The following is an 11078-nucleotide window of genomic DNA, read 5'->3' on the forward strand; positions in this document are numbered from 1 at the left end:
ACAAAAATCACCTGAGTACCTTGTTAATAATACATATGTCAAGGCCTCTGCCCTAGAGATCTTAATCAGGAGATCTGCCTCCTGGCTGGGCATCAATACTGTTTTAACAGTCTTCACCATCCCCCTCCCTCACCCCTCTAGTTTGTGTGGGCAGACCAAAGTTTGAGGTTTAATGGAAAGAGCAAACTAGACCGGTTTTCTTAGGAACCTGTTTTCTTGCTATAACCTTGAGCAAGTTTCTTAGTATCTCTGAGCCACATGTAAAAAAGATAATGCATTTCTCTAAGACTGTAATGATGATTGGATCAGTTAACACACAGGATAGTGGTTATAACCAACTTGGCCCACAGAAGGCATTCCACTCCGCCCTCCTCGTTACCCAGAAACTTAACATTTGGCTCTTGCCTACCTTACCACTCTGATATTTACAACCTTACCTCCTCTCTCCAGCTATGGTAGTTTTGTCATTCCCAAAATAAGCCTCTAAGGAGGCTTTCCTTCCATCACATTTGTAATCAGCTGTCCTAGGAATGCTTTCTGCTGCTTCCTCTTTAGTCATTTCTTACTTGTCCTTGAAGACCATTCACCTGTCATAGCTTCTGTGACCACTCTGCCCTTCCTGCATTCTCCCCTCCCTCCCCCCACTCACATGCTGGCTTTGCTTTCCCCTGAGAGACATGGTGCCATAATGAAAGGAGCAGGAGTTCTAGAAGCAGGCAAGGATGTGAATCCTGACAGCCTGCAACTAAATGTGTGAGGTTGGCCAAGATGCTTTAATTCTTTTTTTAATGTGCAAAATGGGAAATAATATCATTGTACGGTATTGTGAGGAGGGAATCCTATGTGAAGCGCACAGCACATAAGCTTTCAATAAATAGTAGCTGTTTCTTTTATGATAATAATTTTGTGTAGCTTTCTCCTTATTCACCTCTCTCTGTTCAGTGCATAATAAAATACTGACATTTATATAATGGATTCCCCGTAATTATCTGGTGAAGGAATGAATGGGTCCATGAATAAATGATAAGTACATGAAAGGCACTTGGAAAACTACCAAACATTATTGAAAGGTTCTCTTTACATTTGAGTACTGAGTTTTCAGATAGGAAACCTATGTACTGTGTATTTCAAATTTTATTCAAGCATGATTATATATAGCTAAGTTAAACTGTTTCAGGAGAAAGCGAATTTAAATTTCAGAGGTCTTAAGGACTAGAGAAATGTCACATTATGTGCTGATAAATTTTAAAGTTTAAGTTCAAATTTACTCTCTAACAAAAGCTGTCAGGATTTTTGAGGTATGGTTTTTAGATGATTTATCAATCGAGATTCCCTAATTTATTTGATATCAGGCATACCTCATTTTATTTCTTTACTGTGCTACAATTCTTCAGATATTGCATAATATTTCATTATTATATTTGTTATGGTGACCTGTGGTAAGCAAGAGGCTTTGCTACTAGCTCACATGGTGGTTACCATTTTTTTGGCAATAAAATTATTTTTTAAATAAGGTATGTACATTGTTTTTTTAGATAATGCTGTTGAACACTTACTAGACTACAGTATAGTAAATAACTTTTATATATATGACATGTTTATATGTGTATATATAAAATATATATGTTTGGTTATATAGGAAACCAAAAAATTCACTTGCCTTGCTTTATTGTGATAGTCACTTGATTGAGGTGGTCTGGAACTGAATCCACAGTGCCTCCAAGATACATGTATAATGTGGTCATTTCATAAAGTCATCCTCTAACGGTAACCTACAAATTGTCAAAAATGTTTCCTTATATTTAGCAACATTTCATTGAGCTGGATGAAAGCAGACAGAGATTACTGCAGAAATGCAAGGAGCTGATGAAGAGAGCTAGGCAAGTATGTAACCTGGGCGCAGAGCAGACGGTTCCTCAAGAATACCAGACAGTAAGTATAAAAAGTATATACGGCTACAAGTTATATACTCAGCACGTTATTTTTAAGCTCAAAGTGTGTAGTCATTGTAATGTGCCATAAGAAACATAATGTGCTGAAAGAAATAATGGGATTTTCCCATTTTTAAGCTGAATGTGTATGTCATCAAGCTTAATGGATTTTCTTTACTGTCTTCAAACTTGGGCACCAGTTGTCGGTTGTTGCTGTCCCCTTGCCCAATTACCACTACCAGAACATTCATTCTTGCGACAAAAGGCTTTTTTCCCCCAACCTACCCGTAAGAGGTGGGGGCAGGAGGTGGGTTGTAATTTTTTATGGACACATAGCATTGGTAATTAGTTTATAAGAAACAGTAAATAGAGGATATTTAGAAAAAGGCAAAGTGAACATATTTTTCTGGAAATGAGGGTGCTTATTTATGGTTTGATCTTTAGGGCTAACATCTGTTGGTAAGAAAAGGAGAAAAGAGCCTTTCCTCCTTGTATTTTATGTGCTAACATACTGTTGAGTTCAGTTAATAAATGAGATGCTGCCCGTGGTTCACGTTCTACCATGACTTGGGGCCCCGTGACCCTAAGCTTTATCTGCCAAGTAGGGGTCACACCTTGTCCAACATACCTACTTCTTGCAGAGTAATGTCTAAATAAAATAGAAAACTACTTTTAAAATATTTAGATAAAATACTTTATCTTAATTTCAGTAGGTAGTGAAATATGTATTTCCCTATTTCAATAATTAATGTCTAATCTCTATTTTAATAACTAATGAATGTCTACTAAAGATATAAATAGAACTGGAAAAAAACTCATTTAGATTAGAATTTTCAAATCCTCAAAGATTTTACTCTACTGTATCAGACACAGACACCACAGAGAACGGATCTATTAGGGTACATAATGGGGATTTAGTAGCTATGAGACAAATTGTGTGGTTGTTGTTTCTATGAAAATATACTAGAACTTTTCCTAAGTACGTTTAGTTACAAAAGAAGTAAATATTAGTCCAATGTCTGTAGTTTCTTTCAGAGTAGCAGTACAATTCCACCCTTGATAAGTTGTACTGTTTTCGAAAGAAAATTAGAAGATAATTCGTATATTAAAAATGTTACTGATCTATCAGGCCTTGAACAAGACAGATACTTCTCTACTGAAATTTACATCCGAGTGTGGAGGGTGGGGCAGACAAACGAATTAAAAAGCAAATAGATAATGTCGGCTATCGAGAGGTGCTGAGAAGAAAAATAAAACAAGGTAAGAGGATAGAGTGTCAGGGAAGGTTCCTTTGAGAAGATAACTATTTTAGATGATTCCTGAATGCAGAGAAGAAATTAGTCAAGTGAGTGTTTGGGGAGAAGAGTGTTCCAGGCAGAGGAAATTGCTCCTCATGAAGCCCCGAGGCAGAAGTGTATGCGTCATGTGTCAGTATGGAAGGAATCTCAGTCGGTTGAAACTTGGTAATCCAGGCATAAACGAAGGCACAAGTCACACCATGTAGGGTCTTACAGCCCACAGAAGGAGTTTGGGTTGTATTTTGAGATGGCACCCACTGGAAGATTATCAAGAGGGATGTGGCTGACGGGCATGTAGGAAAGCACTCTAACTGCCAGCCAGGTGAAGAATCAAGTAGGGACACAGAACTAGTGCAGTGAGACCGTTTAGAAGATTATTGCTTTGGACCAGGCCAGAAATAATAGCAGCAGGGATCGGGGTGGGAGGCTGGAGAAGAGGGAAGCGTGCCAATCTGAGGATCTGTTACTGACAGTAGCAGGACTTGCTGATGGATTGGAGGTGGAGGGTAGGAGAGAAAACCAACCCCTACATTCTGCCGTTGACTGAGATGACGAAGATTGAAGGAGAAATAGGTTTGTTCACATTGGTAGGGAGGGTGTGTGAAGATTTCTGCGTGACCATCTAAGATTTAGGATGCCCGTTAGGGAGTCAGGTGAAGACACCCAGCACATTTAAGTCAAGCACAGGGTGAAAGCCCAGCGGACAAGTCACGTCGACAGCGGATACTTCCTATCTGAAGGGCTGTAGATGTTGAACTGCTTTCGAAACAGTTAAAAGACATAAGATATTAATGTATTATTTCAAGGTCTTTTTCAGAGTTTTAAGATACATTTTGTACTTCATACCACGCGATCATTGCAGGTTGTGCTAGCAACACAGTGTACCGTTTTCCTCCCAGATAGGAAGGGGTCTGCCCTGACTTGTCTCTACCGCCTGGACTCCAAAGGTCGTACAGGTGACCCTCGAACAACAGGGGTTTGAACTGTGAGGGTCCACTTATGTGTAAATTTTTTTTCCATAAATAACAGTGCTATATTTTTCTCATGTTTTTCTTAACATTTCCTTTTCTCTAGCCTCCTATATTGTAAGAGTACAGTATATAAAACATGTATTATCCAAAATATGTGTTGATCCACTGTTGATGTTATCAGTAAGGATTCCAGTCAGCAGTAGGCTGTGGGTAGTTACGTTTAGGAGAGTCAAAAGTTATACATATATTTTTGACTCACAGTGGGGGTCGGCCTCCCCAACCTTGTGTTGGTCGAGGGTCAGCTGTACTACGGTGAGATTCTGCCGTCAGAGTAACCGGATTCTTAAGATGCTTTTGTCGTTCTTCATAAGTACAGTATAAAGTTCTAACTTCTTGCTCTCTTTCAATGCCCCACATATTCTGGACCCATTCTACCAATTCAGCAAGTACCCACCATTCCAAATGGACACAACTCCTCACCCCCCATGGTATGCAGCACTCATTCTTTTTTCCAAGCTTCCTGTCTCCCCTCTGCCTTGCTTTTCCCTAGCTACTTGCTCTAAGGCCCAGAGATGAAGTCGAGGCCTCTTACCTTCTCTTAACTCTCTTGTAGCTCCTCTAGCATGAACTGATACTTCCCTTAGTCTGTATGATATGTACTGCTTACTGTAATACTCAACATTGATACTCTGCCTTAAGGTGTTACCCAGTGTTACTCAGTCAATATGTTTCGCATTTTTTAAAGAGTAAGCTATTTGAAGGCCCAAAACCCTGTTTAGTTCCTTTGATTTCTTGTATGCTAGCATGCTGTTGAACACATAGTAGATACTCAGCAGAATATTTATTCAAATTGAACTGCCTTTGCTGTACTGTCTGCTAATAATAGACCATTCTTTTCTTCTTTAGGCTTTCCAGGATCTTCCAAACACGTTGGATGAAATTGATGCTTTATTAACTGAAGAAAGATCAAGAGCTTCTTGCTTCACAGGACTGAATCCCACAGTATGCTTCTTCCCCTTTGGCCTCCCTCAGGCACCGCCACTCTCCCCACACACCCCACATGCACGCGCGTGCACACACTTCGCTCCAGTGCCGGCCTCCCACTCTGTACTAGAGCTCTTGGTAATAATAAGCTAGACAGCAGGAACAATGTGCTTTAAATGCCAGATTCTGAATCTATTAGAATTTTAAATAGACTCTTCCTAAGGAACACACTGTTCTGTGCCTTTCCTTTATAAAAAGAATAGTGGGGCTAACCTGGAATACTGCAGCGTCTATTTTTTTTTGAGGATGAAAAACACTTTCAGTACAAGAACATAAATGAGTTGCATACAAACAGTGTGACACAATGGGCATTTTCACTTCACGTTTTAATTGAACGTGAATTGCACAATTCCCTGTAATTTTATCCTTTGGTAGATTTGTCTTCAATAGTCTTTTTCCCTGGCAGGTCGTTGAGGAATACACAAAAAGAGAAGAAGAAATAGAGCAATTAACTGAGGAACTAAAGATAAAGAAAGTTGAACTGGATAAATACAGGGAAAACATTTCACAGGTAGTTATTTAACCTTTATCTTTTCTTCTGTTGCGTGCTCACCATTCATCCCACGGGAACATAGAACGGCGCAAAGTGAAATTACATGGAACAAATAGTTACACATGTCCTCGTGACTAGATTGATACTCCATTTCTTAGGGACAGTTTTCTATCAATATAGTAATACTTCTTTTGTGTTTTTATATTGAATTTATTTGCAGGTAAAAGAAAGGTGGCTTAATCCTTTAAAAGAGCTCGTAGAAAAAATTAATGAAAAATTCAGCAATTTTTTTAGTTCCATGCAGTGTGCTGGTGAAGTCGATCTGCATACAGAAAATGAGGTAAAACTGCATTTCACGTGTTTCCTGGCGAGTAGTTTTAATTATGTGCTGAGAGTACGTGTGAATTGTTAATTGTAGAATGAGGCCTGTGACAGTTTTGCTTACTAAAAAATCGCTCAAAAGAAGGAAAATACCACTGCGGGAGTCCATCGCGGTCACTTGTGTTTGTGTGTGTGTGTGTGTGTGTGTGTGTGTGTGACATTTGAGATCAGTCGCTAGCATCTTACTGACTTTTTGTATCCAGGGAGGTAATGGTTATTTGGCTCTGCGTGAATTGATTTATAAATCCACCACTGTCCACATTACAACATTCCTAAGCAGATTGGCAAACTTCACTGAAATACAGTATATTAGTGGTTTCCGTTTTTAGCAAGAGAGAGTACACAGGAATGAAAATATTTGCAAATTTGTTACTAGTTTCTTGAGCTGTAAGTTAAGGCATTGCAAGTATAGGTAAAATAATTTCCTTTCAGAAATACATCAAGTGATCAACTGGGATTTGCTTTAAAATAATTGAAAAAAGGAGTTGGGGGAATTATAGGTGAAACAGGATGATTGTTTAATCCTCACAGTTGTTTTGTAAAGCAGGTACTATACCTCAGTTTTCTTTCTTTTTTTTTTTTTTTTTTTTATTTACAAATAAACTGCAACAACCAAGTATCAAAGAACTAGTTGCCGTCTACAGGCCTTTAGGCATCTTCACAGATCTGTTGAAATAAAACTACAGTCACTAAATTTTACGGCTTTTCCTCTTCTAATGGATTTATTCAGTCTCTTTTCGAATAGTAGTATGTAAGTGCCCGAGAAACCCGGAACCTTCAACAAGTATGTGAACGTTTCACAGGAGGACTATGATAAGTACGGCATCCGGATTCGAGTCAAGTTCCGCAGCAGCACGCAGCTGCATGAGTTAACTCCACACCACCAGAGCGGGGGTGAAAGAAGCGTGTCCACTATGTTGTACTTGATGGCCCTTCAGGAACTCAATCGATGTCCGTTCAGAGTAGTTGATGAGATCAATCAGGTGTGGAGCTTACTCCTTTACCTGGGTTTTATTGCATCTTGTGGTGGATGTAAATGTAATCAGTATCATTGTTGTTTAGGGAATGGACCCGATCAATGAACGGAGAGTGTTTGAAATGGTTGTAAATACTGCTTGTAAAGAAAATACATCTCAGTACTTCTTTATCACACCAAAGGTGGGTAATCGGTAATCTTAAAGAGCTCATGTAACTCCGAAGTCCCCTGTGGCTTCATCATGTAGCAGATTTTATGGCCCAGTACATAAAGGTGAGCAGAAATACTCCCACAAAAGGAACTCCAAGGATTACAGTAGTATTTATATTACTAAAGGGGACAAGTTCCAGTGACATACTTAATCAGAGACCTTATTATTGCAAGAAGAAACGTAGGAGGCATAGAATTATGTTCTAGAACCAAGATTTCCTCCCCGGTTTTGGCACTTACTCCCTCTCTAGATAAGTTCTCTGTTAGCACTTTTTACAAGCGGCAGGGGATTCCACACTCAGACCTGAGATGCTCATGTCCCCAGAAGGGCCCGTCCAGGGATGCACTGCCCTTCACCGTTCACCAGCACCACTGCCCTGACCCAGAGGAAATCGCAAGTTAAGCCAACGTCTTCTTTTCTCACATTAACTTCGATAAAAGCAGAATCATCCTTACAGAGAATTTTCCGTAAGCTAGAACCATTACAACAGGAAATTGTCTTTTGTTACATCTTGTGCTGTAGGTGAATTGTAAGACCAGTAAACTCAAAGCTGTGTTTATTAACGTTACTGGATTTTCTTTTTAAAACTAAGTACGCATGAAAAATTTCATTGGCAAGTCCATCTTAAATGCACATTTTTATTGAAGAGTATAATCTGTCTTCTGGGTCTGGCACATACTCTCTGGAATAGCCAGACCTGCTCTGTTGTCTACCAAACACCCTGCCCTTAAAAACCCACCCCTCTGTCACACACTTTTCAGGCTACCAATCTTTCACGACCGTACAAGTTGCTTGTGAAGTGTTTGTGGATAAATGAGTGAAAGAATGGATCCCAGGGATGTTCTGAAGGACTTACTTCCAGGGTCAACCTAGGAAGCTGTAGGATCTTATTTGGCCTGGGAAATACTGACAAGGCATGTTGATCATTAGGCCGGGCTTCAGGCGCGCTCGCTCAAGGAAGGATCACGGTCTGGCAGGGTTTATGTTGAACTGAGAACTTCAGAAGTATTTCATTTATGTTAGAAATAAAGTATCATTTGACTTGACCCACCACGTGAGGCCGGTAAATCGTGCTTAATATACGGCATTATGTGCCCCTTTGTTTTAACACAGCTCCTGCAGAATCTTCCTTATTCTGAAAAGATGACTGTGTTGTTTGTCTACAACGGTCCTCATATGTTGGAACCTAACAGGTGGAACCTAAAGGCTTTCCAGAGGCGGCGGCGGCGCATCACGTTCACTCAACCGCAGTGAAAGTAGAGGGCGACAGCTGTGACGTTTCTCTGGTTAAATCCTGTTTCTAAGTGTGGCTCGCTTGAATAAAAGGAGATTCACTAAAGACTAAGAGATCAGTCATTTTTGGAAACCTGTTAAACACAAACGGGTTGATGATTGGAGACCGTAGTAACTTCTGTCTGTGGAACATTATCCTGTAGTAGAAATTAGTCTTCAGCTTTTGTTGAACTTGAGTCCTTGGCCCACTGGCCGTATGTCACGGGGTTCCCACGATAAAAGGTGTTGACTGTGTTACATCACAGGTGCAGGGGAAGTGTGGTGGGCCTGCTAACCTCCAGCTAGAATTCCAGAGTAACTTTAATTACTGTCAGAGTCTAAAGAGGACTCTGCAGCTCAAGTCATAGTTTCCTCCCAGTGTTCTATTTAATTTTTTAAAAATTGATACGGAAATGTCTAGACTAATGTATAATAATTTATGACAAGTCTATTCATTTCTTCCTATTAAAAAGGATTACCTTATCTCCACTAGGAAATGTGATTTTATGGGCCTTTAAAAAAACTTTATGAAACTTGACACTCTAATCGTATTGGTATCTCAAGGGAAAAACATGCTGGGCTTCAAAAATAGGACTTGTTTGAAATGCCACAAGGTGGCCACTAGATGATGCAACATACAGCAAATGATTGACAGAAGAAAATCAAGTTTTTAAAGAATAACCCTGTAAAGTGTGTGTGGGGTGGGTTTGGTTTGTTTTTTTTTTAATTTAAAGTCAACTGTATTTTACATCTTCAATTTCTAAAAGCATTTTTATAATTATTTTTAGAAGGGTTTTTTCTTAAGATTTCATATACTGGTTTCTACAGTTTATATTTGAAATTTCTCAGTGTTATGTCAAGAGTGAGGGAAAGCATTGATTTGTTTCAAAACATACTGTTTCTAGAACTTAAGCTTTGAGGTCCTTCCTTACCATGTTGATCCTACCCCACTGTCCTAGAAAATCTAGTTTGAACTGTTTTCTTTGAGCAGGGAAGAATTAGAGAAGCATTTGTTTATCTCTGAGTTACACTAATTAACAGTGCCAAAACAGTTCTATTCTTTTAAAAGATAAATTTTGTGAGATAATGGACGAATCCAAGAACACGTCTCTCTGAACAACGGATTGGATCCGTGCCAGTCATGACAGAATTATTTTTTTGACTTGGTAGCTTGAATAAATTGCAGAATTGCATTCAGTTTGTGCTTTGTATATTCATAAATAGCCATGGAAATTTATATTCTTATTAGGTCAAAAAATAATGAACTGCAAGTCTATCCTCTCACTTGGACATTTTCTCTTTAAAAGGTATTTTTTTCTTGAAAAAATTTTAAAAGAGCCTTCTCAGTCTAATGCATGTATTATGAAAATATTTTAAAAAACATTTTTACTGGTGTAACAACTCACGTAAACATTGAAAAACTTGGTAACCTGTTAAAGGGACAGTGCTCCCAAATGTTTCTGTTGTTTAATACTTTGCTTTCCACCAAAATATCTTTACTGATACACGCTTACTGTCCTGTGTTTTGTGTCTGAGTGCCAACCATCTTCCTTCTGCAGGCAGGTGACCCGTGGGCACGCGGAGCTTGAAGATGAGTTGTGTTTGCAAATCAAATGGTCAAGTTTATTGCAATTTACATATGCCAGTAATTATTCCATACTTTGTTTGTAAGCATTTTATATTTCTCTACTGGACAAATATTTAGTTTTACATTGGATTTTGAACTGTAAATGAAAAATTATGTATCATTTTAACATATTAATAAGAGAATAAGTCTAACATTATATTCTCAGCCACTTAAAACTTCATATATTTTCTGCAAGGGTTGATTTCTAATTACATACAAATTGTACAAACGCCAAGTGAAAGTCTGATTTGATGAATAAAATATTCAAAACCTGAAGGTGACAAGTATTTTTAATGAGAAAATCCTCATTAATTTGCCTAAGGAGAGAGTCTCTATTCAAAGATTTTTAGTGTTCAAAGTAAAGATTTTTTGCTTTCTGATTGTCTTTTGGACACGTGCTTGTTTTCTTTGGAGTATGAATCTTTAGTCTGTGAAAAATGTAATTCTGTCCTGCCATAGTGTGTGTCTGCGTGCATGCGGGCGTGCATGTGTGTGTGTGTCACTGGGGAAAAAGACCTCTGTGGGAAACGCTTTGTTGGTAATAAACGCATATTTTCATATTCTTTTGGAGTATGGTGTTTTTTATTTGAGAGAGAGAGAAAGAGAGTACATACGCGGGCAAGTGAGTGGGGAAAGGGGAGAGGGAGAGCAAGAATCCCAAGCAGGCCCTGTGCTGGGCATGGAGCCTGGCACGGAGCCTGACAGAAGGCTGGATCTCACAAATTGTGAGATCACGACCTGAGCCAAAATCAAGAGTTGGACACTCAACTGACCCAGGCCACCCAGGCACCGCTGGTGTAGGTTATTTGAAGTGAAAACTGTTTTCACACTTTTAGCCTTATTAAGAGTCATTTTGTTTTTCGAATTTAGTGAA

The 11078-nt window shown here is 38.9% G+C and overlaps 1 protein-coding gene across 5 annotated transcripts in view; it reads left to right on the forward strand.

The window, feature by feature from the left end:
* SMC5 (structural maintenance of chromosomes 5) overlaps positions 1–10480 on the forward strand; it is a 92266-nt gene extending 81786 nt beyond the window's left edge. For 2 of the 5 annotated variants that reach the window (XM_019463623.2, XM_019463625.2), the window contains 8 exons: positions 1807–1932; positions 4644–4688; positions 5107–5202; positions 5651–5755; positions 5958–6077; positions 6922–7101; positions 7181–7276; positions 8419–10480. In XM_019463623.2, the coding sequence (XP_019319168.1) occupies positions 1807–1932; positions 4644–4688; positions 5107–5202; positions 5651–5755; positions 5958–6077; positions 6922–7101; positions 7181–7276; positions 8419–8559 (909 nt within the window). In that variant the 3' untranslated portion in view covers positions 8560–10480. Of the gene's footprint in view, positions 1–1806; positions 1933–4608; positions 4689–5106; positions 5203–5650; positions 5759–5957; positions 6078–6863; positions 6883–6921; positions 7102–7180; positions 7277–8418 lie in introns of those variants that run through there. The other 3 variants (XM_019463624.2, XM_053907796.1, XM_053907797.1) reach the window with 3 other exon arrangements.
* The last annotated feature ends 598 nt before the right edge of the window (positions 10481–11078 follow it).

Source organism: Panthera pardus, unplaced genomic scaffold (assembly GCF_024362965.1).
Source record: "Panthera pardus isolate Hobbes unplaced genomic scaffold, ASM2436296v1 HiC_scaffold_20, whole genome shotgun sequence".
Taxonomy (NCBI): Eukaryota; Metazoa; Chordata; class Mammalia; order Carnivora; family Felidae; genus Panthera; species Panthera pardus.